The sequence below is a fragment of the Mauremys mutica genome, chromosome 1 (assembly GCF_020497125.1).
Source record: "Mauremys mutica isolate MM-2020 ecotype Southern chromosome 1, ASM2049712v1, whole genome shotgun sequence".
NCBI classification, from domain to species: domain Eukaryota; kingdom Metazoa; phylum Chordata; order Testudines; family Geoemydidae; genus Mauremys; species Mauremys mutica.
The window spans coordinates 368,748,040-368,765,303 of record NC_059072.1 but is presented as its reverse complement, the minus strand read 5'-3'; the positions used below and the strand labels follow the sequence as shown (position 1 = coordinate 368,765,303).

Here is a 17,264-nt window from a genome sequence, read left to right as displayed (position 1 = left end):
ATCGTGGCTAGTTCTCTGAAGATGTCCACACAGTGTGCAGTGGCGGTCAAAAAAGTAAACAGGATTTAGGAATCATTAAAAAAGGGATAGAGAATAAGACTGAGAATATATTATTGTCCTTATATGAATCAATGGTACGCTTGCATTTCGAATACTGCGTACAGATGTGGAACTCTTTACCTGAGGAGGTTGTGAAGGCTAGGACTATAACAGTGTTTAAAAGAGAATTGGATAATTGACTATTAGCCAGGATGGGTAAGGAATGTTGTCATTAGCTTCTGTTTGTACGAGGATGGAGATGGATGGCAGGAGAGAGATCGCTTGATCATTGCCTGTTAGGTTCACTCCCTCTGGGGCTCCTGGCATTGGCCACTGTCAGTAGACCTTTGGTCTGACCTGGTGCAGCCCTTCTTATGTTCTAAATAAAACATACCCAGTTCCTTTGGCCTTTGCTCATATGGTTTTTATTCCATCGCTTAGATCCTATTTGTCTCTCTCCTCTGGATCTTTTCCAGTTTCTCTACATGCTCCCTATACATGGGTGACCCAAACTGAACACAATTCTCCAGCTGAGGCTTAACCAGTGCCAAACAGAGCAGTGCTCACGTCCTGTGACTTGCATGCTCTGCCTATGCTAATGCAACCCAAAACTGCATTTTATTTTTATGAAACATAGTGAACAGCAAGAAACCCCACACCCTGGAGAGATGTAGATACACCAGCCTAACCCTGGTGTAGACAGTCTGAGGCCAATGGATGAATTCTTCCATCGCCCCAGCTACCACCTTCAGTGCTAAAGATTTGGCACTTATTTTAAACAAGAATGTCTCTGGCTTCAGCCTCCAGCCATTGTGCCTTGATCTGCCTTTCTCTCCTAGATTACAGAGACTTTTACCCCTTGATTTCTCCACATGAATTTTTCATAAATTAAGTCCCTCACTCTCCGGCATTTTCCCCAGCCTCCAATCATTTTTGTAGCTCTTTTCTCTAGCCTTCCCAATTTTTCAATGACCTTTTTGAAATGTGGATCCCAACACTGGACACAGTCAGTTTCACCAATGCCATGAGCAGCAGGAAAAGCATCTAACGAGCTGGACCCATGCAAACAAAATGTTTTTATACCGTCAAATCCAAAATGATTCTCTCAGAACCAGGAATGCAGGCCTGACCCACAGGCAAGGGCACTTTCTTATGGAATGCGGGGATCCTGAAAAGACCATTCTGCCAATATATCAGGCTTCCACAGATTTTTTTGCAATGATTTTCTGTTTCTATCCAGATCATTGATGGAAATATTGAATAGCATCGGCCCTAGAACTGATCCCTCCAGAATCCCACTCACCCCATTCACTGAAAATGGCCCATTGATAACTGCTTTCCGAGATCGGTTAGTTAGCCAGTTTATATCCATTTTACATATGCTCTCCTGATATTGCCATGTGTTCATTTTTAATCGGTATATTTACCAATATTAAATCAAATGCCTCATAGAAATCAAAGTTTATTGCATCTGCACGGTTTCCTTGATCAACCAAATGTGCCCTCTCATTAAAGGATAAAGTCAGATTTATTTGACAAGGCTGACTTTCCATAAACCTGACTGTTGAATGGCATTAATTATAATACTAGATTTTCATTTTAAAGCAATCCAATACCAGCAGCTTTTCCATTGTTTCCTAACCTTATGAATTTTTTTTTTTGCTTCCCGTTTTTAAATACTTCATGTTTAACACTGGTGCCTAATTGTGTAGTTCTGATTCCAAATGAAATGTGTGTTCGATTTGTCAGTTCGTAATTATTGTGCTCATAAGTCTAAGGTTCCACTATGGATTCTGTTTAAAATCCCCCTTGACTTCTAATGGAGTGGAACGTGTTCCATCACCTCATGCGATATGAATACCTCCTTCTGCTTACTTCCGAATGCAGAGCAACATTATTTCTTGAACACATCTACATTTTCTGCAACATTAACAAGTTTACTTTCTCCCGCTCATAATTGGTGTAAAACTTTTCTGGGATTACTTTTTTTTCTTAATGTATTTAATAACCTCTTTTTTGTGATATGTAGCTCTGTCAAACATTGATTTTTCCCCAATCTCTTTAACAATCCTTTCCAGTTTTCATAACATCCAATTTGTATTGCGCCTCTAACAAACTCATAACTTTCATTCCCATTTTTCTGTCTCCATTCCCCCCCCTCCCATCGGTTTTCCTCATATTTTGCCTCATTTTAGCGAATTTAACACTTTTTAAACATGAAGCGTCTATAGATATTATTGCTTGGGAACTGTTCTCTCTTTGTCCATTTGAATGTAATAAGCCTCATTCTTTATTTTCCTCTCCTCTATCATATGCTCCCTTCTTTGTCTCTTTTCTAAACTAAACTGTCCCAGATTTTCTGTATGTTTCACTAGGATGGTCACCCCCATTCTCATAGACTGTATCAGAAACTCCGTTTTTAGCTGCTCTATTCTTTATAGAGATTGGGTGAAAAAAACAGTGTGTGTTTCCAGAGCAGGTTAGTGTCCATCCCATTCCTTAGGCATCTGAACATTGTCTTTCTTTTGGTCACTACTGGGAATGAGCTGGTGTTTCCGTGGAGCCCAGGTCTTTTCCCTGAGGTGTTTTCTAGCTGGGATGTTTCCCCGGCCACATGACTGGACAAAGATTTGGTTATTTTCCAATCTCAGATGTTTAGAAGCCATGTTAATGGGGAAATCCCTACAGTATGGATTCTCTAGCCTGGATTTCATTGCACTAAGAAATGATGTGGGATAACCAGTATTCACAATCCTGTTTGCTGTGGGTGCCTATTAAGGTTTCCCACATCACAATGTGTTAGAATGATTGATGCATGGAGCACCATCTTGTGTGGAATTGGCATTAGTAGGGTCAGTTGTTCAGAATTCATTTATCTGAATAATAAAAAAAAATTCAGTATCTGAAGAGCCACCAATCTGCTGCACCCATGACAATAGTGTTCAGTAGTGCATGAGGTGTCTCATGTTAACATTGTTTCTCCTTCCAGGCCTTTCTACTGTGACCATCACCCTAGAGCCTGGGCACATAGAGGAAGTCAATAAAACATATGGTACATACAGGAGACACCGTTCTGCCTCACAGCTGGACACTTTGTCTCCTACTCCATGCCAGATTCTAACACAACAGACTTCATCAACCCCTCCACCTTCATCCTGCTGGGCATTCCTGGCCTGGAGAGGGCACATGTCTGGCTCTCCATCCCCTTCTGCACCATGTCCATCATAGCCATCTTGGGGAACTTCACCATCCTTTTCATTGTCAAGAGGGAGCGGAGCCTCCATGAGCCCATGTACTATTTCCTCTGCATGGTGGCCATCTTCGACCTGCTCCTGTTCACATCCATCCTGCCCAAAATGCTGAGCATCTTCTGGTTCAATTCCAGGGAGATTTATTTCAGTGCCTGCTTCACCCAGATGTACTTCATTAACTGCTTTGCCATAATGGAATCAGGGATCTTTGTGGCCATGGCTTTTGATCGCTATGTGGCCATTTGCCATCCCCTGAGACATTCCGCCATCCTGACAAACCGCGCGGTGGTGAAGATTGGCCTGGCCGTGGTGCTGCGTGGCCTCTTACTCATACTGCCATTTCCTTTGCTGGCGAGTCGGTGGACCTATTGCAAGACCAACATCATCCCCCACACGTACTGCAAGCACATATCTGTGGTGAATCTGGCCTGCTCTGACATCCATGCCAGTAGTTACTACAGCCTCTTTGTGGTATTCTTTTTTCCCAGTATGGATGTGCTTTTTATTGCTGTGTCCTATATCCCGATCCTCAGGGCTATCTTCAGCCTGCCCACAAAGGATGCCCGGGTTAAGACTTTTGGGACATGCGGTACCCACCTCTGTGTCATTTTTGCTTCTTACATCCCAATTCTTTTCTCCTCCATCATGCACCGGATTGATAACACTATGCCCCTGTATTTGCTCATTCTCATGGCCAACGTCTACCTTCTGGTGCCCCCCACACTGCACCCTATCATCTATGGCGTGAGGACGAAACAGATCCGGGACAGGTTGCTCTCGCTATTTACTCCTAGAAGGACCTAAAGTTCCCTCCTGGTGCTCAGATTTTCAGACCAAGCCCCGTGCAGAGCTGGTTGGTGACATAGTCCTGGGCCCTCTTCCCTGGATCACTGACTGGGCTGTCAAAGGGCATTAAACATTTACTGAATTTAATGTGCTGGGTCAGCGTGACAAACTCAGGAATCCGTCTATGTACAACCCATGGAGTTGCCACCTTTCTTATCACTTGTAACTGGACCACCAAGCCCCGCCCCCCCTTTGCCACTCCTTCCAAGAAGGCCCCATCCCTGCTCTGACTCTTCTCCACAGGACCTCCCTGTCCCTTGAACCTCTCATCTCTTCCCCTCCCTTGTCACTTGCTGGATCATCTCCATATTCCTCCCTCCAACCTCCACAGCCAGTAAGGGAGCCATTACAGTCAAATACATCTGCGGTCTATATAAGAACATCAGAATAGCCATATTCTGTAATACCAATGGTCCATCTAGCCAATGCCAGTAGTCCCATAAGGAATGAACAGAAAGGATCCATCCCCTGTCATTCAATCACAGCTTCTGGTAAACAGAGTCTCAGGACACCATCCCTGCCCATCCTGTCAAATAGCCACTGATTGACCCATCCTGCATGAACTTATCTAGTTCTTTTCAGAACCCTTTTTGAGACCTGGTCTACACTGGTGTGTGTCGGGGGTTGGCAGCTAAGTTGGAGTAAGTTCCGCAATTTCAGCTACTAAAATAGCCTAGCTGAAGTCAACGTCCTTAGAGCTACTTAGCGCGGTGTCTTCCCTGTGGTAGGTTGACTGCTGCTGCTCACCCGTCGACTCCGCATATGTTTTTTGCTCTGGTGGAGTACCGGAGTCGATGGGAGAGCACTTGGTGGCCAATTTATCGCATCTTCACAAAAAGCGATAAATTGACCCCCAATGGATTAACAGCTCCAGAGGTAAGTGTAGACATGACCATATTCTTGGCCCTCACTACATCATCTGGCAAGGAGTTCCACTGGTTCACTATGAAGAAATATTTCCTTTTGTTTGGTTTAAACCTGCTGCCTATTAATTTCCTTGGGTAAACTCCAGTTGTAGTATTATTTGAAGGAATAAATAACATTTTCTTATTCAATTTTTTCCCCACCATTCATGCTTGTATAGACCTCTCTCATACCCTGCCCCCCACCCCACAGTCTTCTCTTTTTCAAGCTGAAAATACACAGTCTTATTAATCTCTCCCCATTTGGAAGCTGTTCCATACTCCTAATCATATTTGTTGCCTTTTTCTGTAACTTTTCCTATTCTAATATACTTTGTTTTCAGGTTGGGCTACCAGAGCTGCATGCAGTATTAAATATGTGGGTGTACCATGGATTTATATAGAGACAATATGATATTTTCTATATTAATAGGATTAATTGGCCACTGGTTTAAAACAAAACAAAGGGATGATTCACACAACTCAAGTTTAACCCATGGAACTCTTTGCCAGAGGATGTTCTGAAGTCCAATACTATAACAGGGTTCAAAAAAATTCATGGATGATAGGTTCATCAATGGCTATTTTGCAGGATAGGCAGGGGTGATGTCCCAAACTCTGTTTGTCAGAAGCTGCAAATGAGTGATGGGGGATGGATCACTTGATGATTATCTGTTCTGTTCGTTCCCTCAAAAGCACCTGGCATTGGCCGCTGTCGGAAGACAGGAGACTGGGCTAGATGGACCTTTAGTGTGACCCAGTCTGGACATTCTTATGTTCTTTTGATCACTGAGGTAGAGAATGGAGGGAGGTGTTATATTGTGTTTATCTGGATCTGGGTACCTCTTGTGCTGCCTAAGGTAAAGGAATTGTTTTAGCAACCTGTGACAGGGGACCCCAAACTGAGATTGTTCAATAAAGGTGTCATAGGTTTATTCCCCACTTTGAACTTTAGAGTCAAAAGATGGGGACCTGCATGGACTCCTCTAAACTAAAATTCTAGTTTAGATCTGGTCTTTGCTGCCACCAACTAGAGATTCCAGTGTCTAGTACACTCCCTGTTCCCCCAAACTTTCCCTGGGGAACACAGATTCAAACTCCTTGAATCTTAACACAAAGGGAAATAACCTATTTCCCCCACCTCCTTCCCCCTCCCTTCCCCTAGTCCTGGGGAGAGATACCTGGATTCAAATGCCTTGAACCAAACAAAGAGGGATTCACTCTTCCCCCCTCCCCTTCCCCTGAAAATCCAAACAAGGGAAGAAATCAATCAAGTTCTAAAAAGAAAAGATTTTATTAAAAGAAAGAAAGAAAGTACACTATCTCTGTAACACCAGGATGGAAAAATATACAGGGTCTGACTTATAAACCTGGAGAGACTTCCCCCTCCCTCCTCAGAATAATCAAAGTAACAGCAAACAGAAATAAAGAATTTCTCCAGCAAACACACAGTTGTAAATGCAGAAATTAAATTATAAGACTAGTCCGCCTTTCTAATACTCACTAGACTGAATAGAAGAAAATACTTCAGGAAACTTGGAGAACTTGAAGAATATGTCTGGCCTCTCTTAGATCCAAAAAGAGAACAAAGACCCAACAAGGAACACAGAGATTTGAAATTATCTTGTCCCCTGATTGGTCCTCTGGTCAGGTGTTCATCAGGTTACTGAGCTTGTTAACCCTCTAACTATCTGTTATGAGAAAAGGCAAACTGCAAAGAATGGGGCTGACAATCCCCAGAATGGGTGGTTATTCCAATACTTTGATTTGGCCAGCCAGCAAGAACAAATCGTTCACAATGATTTACACCAAAGTTAAAACACTGGTGTTAACCTTAAAGCCACCCAGCCTTGGTCTGCCACCCATACAGCCAAGTCAAGTAGGGTGATGAGTATTGAAAATCTTCTTCCTCATATAAAACAGTTCTACCGATCCCGAAGGATTGGACACATCACCTCCCAGGTCAATGAATATTCCAGCTCCTACCCAAATACACGCTGTCTGCCCATTTTTTCATTAACTAAACTAAGATTTATTGAAAAGTGACCGAGTATTGGTGAAATGATCATTTTACATACAGACATGAATGGAGGTAATCAATCTGTATATAAATCCATGGTACGGCCACATTTTGAATACTGCATGCAGATATAGTCGCCTCATCTCGAAAAAGTTATATTGTAATTGGAAAAGGTTCAGAAAAAGGCAACAAAAATGAGACCTGGAATGGCTTCTGTATGAAGAGAAATTAGTAAGACTGGGTCTTTTCAACCTGGACAAGAGACGGCTAAGGGGCGATATTACTGAGGTCTATAAAATCATGACTGGTGTGGAGAAAGTAGATAAGCAAGTTGTAGCCCTGAGGATTAATCTGTTGGTCTGTATAAAATGTCTTTTTGATAAAAGTGTGTAGGCTGCATAGATTAATAGAATTATTTACAATAAACTGTAATGCAAGATACCTAGAAACTTCTAGGCCAGACATCCTGGCCAATTTTCCTCTGTGACACTGAAAGCAACCTTTAAGACCCTTACTCAGAAAAGTAATAATAGCATACAAACCTACGCAAATTGTCTAGAGACTTTTTGAATGTCTGCTAACCTTTCACCTAGTTAGGGTGAAAAGGAGGGTATTTCTGCCCACAAATCTAACAAGTACACCACAAGATACGAACATGGCTGTCATTAATACGTACACAAAAGGTCAGCCTATGAAAACAGGTACCCTCACCTTTCCATGGGGGAAAGACAAATTTGGGCATAGGAGGAAGGATTTCTCCCTATAAAAAGGGTGACAATCCACCATTAGGCAGGCGATACCATCTTTCTATTCTTATCGTCTCAACCTACTTCGAAGCCTCTTTCTCCTACGAAAGCTGTCAATACTAAGTCATAGTATTAATTCTTTTCACAGCTGTAAGTATGAACAAATTCTTATTTCTGCTTCACCTCTAAGCATTTAGTTTATAGAGGGCTAAAACTCATAACTATACTTCCTCTATCAGAGGTGTGAAATTCACTCTAGTGCTACTGTTGCAGAGTGCATTTAGAACTGTGATATTTGTAACTTTGTAATCTCAAACTGCTTTTAACATTTTACATTTACTTCTTGTTTTATTAATTTTAAATAAAAGGTCTTGATTGACTGATTTTGTTTCAGTGTAAGTTTCCTGTCAGATATATCCCAATCTCCTTGTATAAATTGTGTGAAGCCTGATTCAAGACGAACTTTATCTTCTGATCACACATATTGGTGAGCCATACCCATATTATTAATATCTATTAATTATCATTAATATTATTAATTAATTAGAAAATTAATTATTAAATAAAACTAAATTAAGTGGATAAATTCCACTGTCCCTACTAACCCTCCCCAAATCAGGCTACAGGCTGGCGAGCCAGCCAGGAGGAGATTTAAGGAGTGTGTGACAGGAATCCAGGGAATTTCAGATATTCCTGGACCCTTTAGAATTTTTTCTTTGAAACGTGATTAAATGGTTAAAAATTTCAGTAAACTCTGAAATCTCTCTCTTAAACCAGAGTCACAGTCAACTTCCTGTGGTTATTGCTGCTGGCAGCACGCCCAGTATTTCCGTTTTGTATTGTGGTTAAACATCCTAAGGTTTTTACTTTCACTTTTGCCTAATGGTTTTAACTGTATTGATAACTGAATATTAAAGTGATATTGTTTAAAAGTAATACGCGCGCAGAAAGGGGTTTTTATAAGTTGAAGAAAAATGAATGGTACCGAATAAAATAATAGCAGCCGCACCTGGATCCGGTGACCCACACTAGTGGTGGCGGGGAGTTAATAAAGCAAGGTATTCATAGCCGCCAGAAAAGGCCGCAATCAGTCAGAACTTGAACAGTTCAAAGATACCTTATCTCAGTCCCATTAACTCTTCCGGACTGCACCTCTGATCCGTCTGCCTCAGTATTCCCCCAATATTTGGCAGGTCCCGACAGAGGGGAAAGACCTCTCGATCTGCTATAAGCCATCGAGAGAAAAGAGGGAACGTACCCCCACTCCTTCTATTTACTTGGGACTTTTATGATATACAGTGTTAAACCGGTGTACAAGGGGTATTATTCCTGTTGTTTCTGTAAAAGGGACGCCTTTTTGTGTATCAGAAATAAATCAACAGAGGATTGATTCTAGTGAATATACTAGAAAAAGAAAGAGATGGATTATCTATTTCGTATTAAGAGTATTAAAAGTGAAGATAGAACAGGAATGGAGTCTATCAGAGTTGCTAGCAGTTTGGCTTTGGAAAACTTTGCTAGGAGATATATTCAGGCATATGGTGGTGGTTTGGAGCAGCTGAGAAATAGTGGAATGATTTCTGAGCAGAGAAACCCGTGGGGTTTTGTGAGTAATGTATTTGAGGAAGAAACAGAGCAGAAAAAAAAAAGAGCTAAAGTGGTGAAGGGAATAGCTGTTGAATGCTTGCTTGTAGCTTGTAGTTCATTGGGAAAGAAATTGGATAAAATGATGGAGGATTCTTCAGTTGCTATGCATGCACAACGTGTGCAGGAGACAGCAAAAGTGTTTGGCTTACCAAGGGAAGATTGTGTTAAAATCTTACAACTCACAGTGAATCGAGCATTGTGGAGTACTTTGCCACTTAAGTTTAGGGTAGGAGAGAAAACTTTTGAAGAAACAGTAGCCCTATTGGAACATAACCAGCACCCAGGGCAAGCTGGAGTAGCAATTCTGTCTAACTTAAAGCAGAAACCTAATGAAACTCCACATCAGTTTCATCTACGGTTAAGTGCAGCTTGGCGGAGTCATATCAAAGAAGAAACAGATGAATTGCCATACATCAGTTTGCTAGTTAATAATTCTCTCCCCCAGTTAAGAGAAATGGTTAATATGCATATCACTGATGATATTTCTTTAAAAAGAACATTAGCCTTATTGGCTAAAGCATATGCACAGGGAGGCTCTAAATTAGGTCGGCGTGGAGCCCCGGTTGCAGTACTTCAGGAACCACAAACTAATCCTACGGTGAGGATTGAGGGACCTTGACCTCAGCCAGGATTAGGACGAGGAGTTCCTAAATTCCCTAAGTATCAACGTTGGCAAAATGACCCTAACCCACGTAATAACCCTGGACCTTCGAGTGGCCAGGCCCCTCGACAGGGTTATGCGTTTGGATCCTATGCAGGAGCCCGGGATCGTGTTCCTTTCTTTTCAGATGCTGCACAGAACAGTTCACGTCTGCAGAGACCTAAATCACCGCTTTTGCACAAAACTGAGGACTCAGTTGTGAAAATGTTTAGAACAGTGCAACAGATGCTTGAAGCTCAACGACGGGATATTCAAGAACTTCATGCCCGTGTGAATTAGATGATGATGATGGAAGGCCAAGGCTCAGCAACCTTGAACCGTCCAGTGGCCTCCGTCGATCCATCCCCTTTTCCCCAGTGGACAGCCACTCCTCCAGAATTGGCTGCCTCTGAGGAGATAGAGGAGGAACCCTTAGATTATCTGACAGCATATGCTGCATGACTACAAACAACCCCGAGTGTAGTCATAACCCCTTTAGGCAGAGATACAAGTGGAAGACCCACAATATCTGCAGTGATAGAGGGACTCGACAGGAATCTCATTATAGATACTGGAGCAGCAATCAGTATTCTTCATGTCGAGGATCCTAGATCCTCTCCTCTATCATCAGGATGTACCAAGACACTTGCAACTTTTGCAAGTAATCAGGTTGTTACCACACTTTCTACACCCCTTGAAGTACAAATAGGTCACCTAAGAAAGAATCATACTTTTGCATTAATGAAGTTAGCAGACCCAAAGAATTCCTTATTGGGAACTGATTTCTTATACAAACAGGGATGTGTTCTTGATTTGTGTAACCAATTATTGTGTCTTTCAGTAGAACAGGAAAAGGATGACTCTCCAGTAGTCATACCTGAGTGTGGCATGGTATCTCCAGTGGAGGACTTTGAACCTGAAGGGTATGATTTGGATAAAATAGTGGCTAAACATGCAGACCAACCTGAGTTACAGGCATTACTGTACAAACATGCAGATGCCTTTGCTAAACACAAACATGACTGTGGATGCATGGCCGTCACTATTGTTGTGGGAGGAGGAGAAATTTCAGCCCAAAAACAGTATCCTTACCCAGAACAAGCAAATCCATACATAGAAAATACTATTAAGTCTTTGCTGACACAGGGAGAACTACGAAAATGTACTTCCACTGCAAATTCACCTATTTGGCCTGTTAAGAAACCGGATGGTTCGTGGCGTCTCACAATAGACTACAGACGCCTAAACCAGGTCACACCAACTTGTGCCCCCACAGTGGCTAAAATGCCAGATCTAATCAAATCCTTTGATCCAGAGGCTGTATGGTTTACTGTATTAGACATCAGTAACAGCTTTTGGACATTACCATTGGCACACATTTCACAGTACCGTTTTGCATTTAGTTTTCAGGGAGTGCAATATTCTTGGACACGTTTGCCCCAGGGATATAAAAACTCTCCAGCTTTATTCCATGCACAAATGAGACAGATACTGTCACCATTTTCTAAACCAAATGTTCTATTTCAATATGTGGATGACCTGTGTTTAGCAACACAGACAAAAAAGGAGCATTTAGAAAGACTTGACGAGCTCCTGCAAATTCTAAAAGAAGCAGGGTTAAAGTGCAATCCAGCCAAGGCTCAGCTAATGGCTAATTGTGTCTCTTTCTTGGGCCTCACCCTGACAAAATGGGGTAGAACCCCAGCGCAACAGAAGGTGGATGCAATCCAAACATTGCCTTTACCACAGGAACCTACGGCTTTAAGAGCTTTTCTAGGTTTAACTGGATACCACAGGGATTTCATCCCTAATTTTGCTTCTATTGCAGGTCCTTTGTACCAACTACTAAAGAAAGGTGTACAGTGGGAATGGTCTGAGCAACACACGGAGGCAGTATCCCAACTAAAACAGGCCATTATCAAGGCTCCGGTGTTGATCACACCAAATCCTGAAATACCCTATCATCTGGAGGTAGCGGTGAGTGTTAATGCGTTGGCGGCTGTGGCCTCACAAGAAAGGCATGGGAAAATCAGACCTGTGGCCTATGCCTCACGTTTAATGTCATCAATTGAACTCAAATATGACAATTGTGAAAAGTATCTATTGGCAACCAGTTGGGCCATACAACACTTTTCTTTTCTAATTGGCCTCAGCCCGATCATATTACACTCATCGCACACTCCTCTTCAGTTTTTACTGTCCAACAGGGTAAAAGATGTGCAAGTTTCAAATGCTCGCCTTGCTCACTGGGCATTATTACTGCAAGGGAAAGATATCGCAGTCAAACCTATTAGGACACCATCCTTGTTACCAACAGCTCTATTGTATCAGGGAGAGCCACACAAGTGTCCCAACTTCGATCAATTGGATCTAAGGGGGGAGGAAAAACAAAAGCTCTTTCAACCTTTAGTCCAGCAGACAGATCCCGTTAATAGGTATAAATTCTTTGTTGATGGTTCTAGTTATTACCATCAAGGCAAACCCTACACTGGGTTCGGAATCTATGCAGTTCCCCCTGAGGGGAAAGGAGAGCCTTGGGAAAAGGCATATTCATGCACTCCACATTCGGCTCAATATGCAGAATTAGCTGCAGTGGCTTGTGTGTTGGAGTACTGTGTGCAGTTCTCCATCACCACCACATACCAAGATATCTGTCTGTTTTCAGACTCTGCATGGGTATGCAATTCTCTCACAGAGTTCCTACCATATTGGGAAACAAATGGTTTTACATCTTCTGATGGCACACCTATTAGGTATGCATCACTGATGAGATATATCCATTGGTTAACAGTAATAGTTACTGTTTCAGAGCGGCCAATCAAAATTTAAAAAGTAAAAGCTCATTGGAAATTAGACCCTTATGCTATGGAAAATGAGAAAGCTGATAAATTGGCCCATGAAGGAGCCCGATCAGGAGAATTTTGGGACGGTAAGGATCAGGAGTATTCTGTTATTACCCCTAATCCTAAATGTCCTATAGCTGCAACTAAATTGGTACAACCCAAAATACCAGATCTAAAAGATATGCAAAAATTGGATAAGGACATAATAAAAGTAATTCTAAAGCTTTCCAAAATAGACAAAGAGGGATCACTAACAATAGACCCTTTGTACAAACGACATGAACAGCAGTTACAAGTCGTAAATGGAGTTCTCATGTATACAGGAGGTCCTTTCCCTGTGTGGGTAGTTCCAGCTCACCTACAGAGGGAAATGATGTACATGGTCCATGACACTCCTACAGGAGGACATCAGGGAGTGGACAAAACTGTCCAACATCTTGCATCTGTAGGGTGGTGGCCACTTCTTAGGGTGGATGTGCAACAATATTGTGAAAATTGTCTGGCATGTGCCCAAGCTAATCCTACTCCATCCAAAAGAAATGCGCCACTAAGATCCCAGGTGTATGAAGGTCCGTGGATGGCTTTGCAGATTGACTTTGTCGGTCCTTTGCCAAGGACCCAAAGAGGTAATCAATATTTATTGGTGATTATCGATCCTTTCTCAAAGTGGATAGAGGCATTTCCTCTTAAAGCCAATACTGCAAAAGCCACTGCCAAGGTCTTGGTAGAACAAGTCTTCTCTCCCTGGGGGATCCCTGCAAAGGTAGAATCAGACCAGGGATCACATTTTACAGGACAGTTCTTTAGGGATTGTCTTAAATTGATGGGAGTCCCGCAGAGACTACACATCCCATACAGACCACAGTCATCTGGGATGGTGGAACGAACCAATCGGACTATAAAAGTTATGTTGAGGAAACTGGTTGATGCCAATGGACGTAACTGGGATACCCTCATGCCTTTAATTTTAATGGCATTGAGGGCGACACCGGCTGCATCTACTGATAAAACACCTACTTTTCTGGCTTATATTCCACCATTAGGGTTGCAACTGAAATCCTTAATGACTCGTAAGGAGACTCACCTCATTCAAATTACTAATAATATGGATGAAGCCCAACAAGTTATTACCCAATTAATGAATGAAGGGACTGAGCCTGCAATAACTTCTAGAGAAAATTTCGGATTAGAAGTATGGATGATTATCCAAGAAATTGGGATTGGGATTAATTTCCTTATTTTAGGTTATATGCTGTATAAACGCAACAAACCCAAGCCAAAAACTAGGCAGAGACCTAAACAGACACCCAGACAATCACCTAAACAAATGCACAGACGAGCACCATCTGGGGATAAGGATGAATATATATACATGGTGCCCATTCCGGATACATACCAAAATTTGCCCAGGTATGAAACTAAAAAGGGCCCCACAGATATTAAGTCCTAGGAGACGGGGTTTCTTTATGTAAACCACCCCGTCAAAGGGGGGCGTGTAGCCCTGAGGATTAATCTGTTGGTCTGTATAAAATGTCTTTTTGATAAAAGTGTGTAGGCTGCATAGATTAATAGAATTATTTACAATAAACTGTAATGAAAGATACCTAGAAACTTCTAGGCCAGACATCCTGGCCAATTTTCCTCTGTGACGCTGAAAGCAACCTTTAAGACCCTTACTCAGAAAAGTAATAATAGGATACAAACCTACGAAAATTGTCTAGGGACTTTTTGAATGTCTGCTAACCTTTCACCTAGTTAGGGTGAAAAGGAGGGTATTTCTGCCCACAAATCTAACAGGTACACCACAAGATACGTACATGGCTGTCATTAATACGTACACAAAAGGTCAGCCTATGAAAACAGGTACCCTCACCTTTCCATGGGGGAAAGACAAATTTGGGCATAGGAGGAAGGATTTCTCCCTATAAAAAGGGTGACAATCCACCATTAGGCAGGCGATACCATCTTTCTATTCTTATCGTCTCAACCTACTTTGAAGCCTCTTTCTCCTACGAAAGCTGTCAATACTAAGTCGTAGTATTAATTCTTTTCACAGCTGTAAGTATGAACAAATTCTTATTTCTGCTTCACCTCTAAGCATTTAGTTTATAGAGGGCTAAAACTCATAACTATACTTCCTCTATCAGAGGTGTGAAATTCACTCTAGTGCTACTGTTGCAGAGTGCATTTAGAACTGTGATATTTGTAACTTTGTAATCTCAAACTGCTTTTAACATTTTACATTTACTTCTTGTTTTATTAATTTTAAATAAAAGGTCTTGATTGACTGATTTTGTCTCAGTGTAAGTTTCCTGTCAGATATATCCCAATCTCCTTGTATAAATTGTGTGAAGCCTGATTCAAGACGAACTTTATCTTCTGATCACACATATTGGTGAGCCATACCCATATTATTAATATCTATTAATTATTATTAATATTATTAATTAATTAGAAAATTAATTATTAAATAAAACTAAATTAAGTGGATAAATTCCACTGTCCCTACTAACCCTCCCCAAATCAGGCTACAAAGTGTTGTTTATTACTCTTCATAACACAGGAACTCGGGGTCACCAACTGAAATAAATAGGCATCAGGTTTAAAACAAGCCAAAGGAAGTATTTCTTTCCAGGCAACCTGTGGAACTCCTTGCCAGAAGATATTGTGAAGACCAAGACTCTAATGGGGTTCAAAAAAGAACTAGATAAATTAATGGAGGACAGGTCCATCAATGGCTGTTAGCCAGAATGGGTAGGGATGGTGTCCCTAGCTGCTGTTTGCCAGGAGCTTCTTATGAATGACAGGATTGGATCAAAAAGAACAGGAGTAATTGTGGCACTTTAGAAACTAACAAATTGATGATTCTCTGTTGTAGTCATTCCCTCTGGGGCACCTGGCACTGGTCACAGTCGGAAGACAGGAGACTGAAGAAGATGAACCTTTGGTCTGACCCAGTACAGCCGTTCTTATGTTCTTATGTTCTAAAGTTCTTAAGTCAATTTCATAGTAGAGATGATGAGATTTAGAGTTGCACAGCGTTCTTTCAGGATTAGTTCATACATTATAGTCCAATGTCAAAATATGCAATACCAGGCAGATCCAGGGAGTAATTGGAAATCTGATGAAGCTTAAGCAGGATTGAGGTAAAAAGCATCATGTTACAAGAGCCCTTTAGACAGTTCTAGGGATGAACAATATCCTTTTGAAGTAAACTTCTATTTCCTAATGATTACCGGTAATTAACTACCTGGATTAAAATACGGTAATTATCAATTAGGCCATGTGTAGATGATTGACCAGAAACTTCAAAGAGACATATAGACAATGGTATTACTACATCCACAATTCAGCTAATAATATTTCCTTTTGATCTCTGAATTACCTGAGTACCCTCGTGTAGAAATCGTTGGCTTATATTGTTAACTCTAACTAGCTCTAGGCAAACATAGGAGGCAGGAGGTTCCTGTTCCTGTGGGTTTCATCCCATCTCTCTGTGTGAATTTTGCGTCATCTCCATTTCCTTTATAACTAACCACGCCTCACTCACATCTCCCTCTCTTTGCCACTTCTATTGTGCATCCCAGCTTTGGTGCCAGTTACAAACCCAGAAGGGGCTGTCATTGCCTTGACTTCTGTGGCAATTGCAGGTGCAGCACTGGGAATCTCTGCATTTGACAACTGATCTGGCTGGTCAAAAAGCCGTGTCATTAGTCTGGTTATTTATCCAGGTAAAACCAAGTCCCTGGCCATTGCCGTCAAGCAGCCTGCAGCTGCAAACTGCACCCAGCTCGATATTAACCTCTCTGGAGGGATCGCTTGGCAGGAGGCAGCTTCACAGAAAGGGCTGGAGGCTGCTTGAAAGTTGTGGGTGCTCATGCAACAGCAACTGCTGCCTTGTTTCCTTCTGCAGCCTTTGTGGGGAAGTTGTCAGCAGTTTTAATACAAAGCTGCAAATCTATAGACCAATGGGTCCCCCAGCCCCCGTGGATGGGGAGTGATATGAGGGAGGCTGAGAAACTCAGGGGTTACATTGTCAGTGCTCCTGGTTTCCAGCAGCTGCTCAGTATCAAGGAGCAACACAAGGTCGGGAGTGATGATATATTGAATACACAACCGGAATCTCTTAACCAGAGACCAATCCAGCCAGCGCTGGGTTGCAAGGAGGCTATGTTCCATTGGGATTTGCCATGAAGATGTTGAGAGTGACGGATGGGATTAATGGCTTCCCAGATACTGTGACAAAAGGTCTGTCGATATATGCGATGATCAATGGGTCAGAGAAGTCTCCAGAGCAGAGAGAGCACCCCAGAGCACCTAGCTCTTGTCC

The 17,264-nt window shown here is 42.0% G+C and overlaps 1 protein-coding gene across 1 annotated transcript; it reads left to right on the top strand.

Moving 5' to 3' along the window:
• The first annotated feature begins 3,146 nt into the window (after nt 1-3,146).
• On the top strand, nt 3,147-4,094 carry LOC123376143 (olfactory receptor 52E4-like). Its single transcript, XM_045027934.1, has one exon. It carries the CDS (start codon nt 3,147-3,149, stop codon nt 4,092-4,094), a length of 948 nt encoding a protein of 315 aa, XP_044883869.1.
• Nucleotides 4,095-17,264: the final 13,170 nt, after the last annotated feature.

Coding starts and splice junctions, on each gene's coding strand:
- LOC123376143 (XM_045027934.1), top strand. CDS start 3,147: ATGCCAGATTCTAACACAACAGACTTCATCAACCCCTCCACCTTCATC.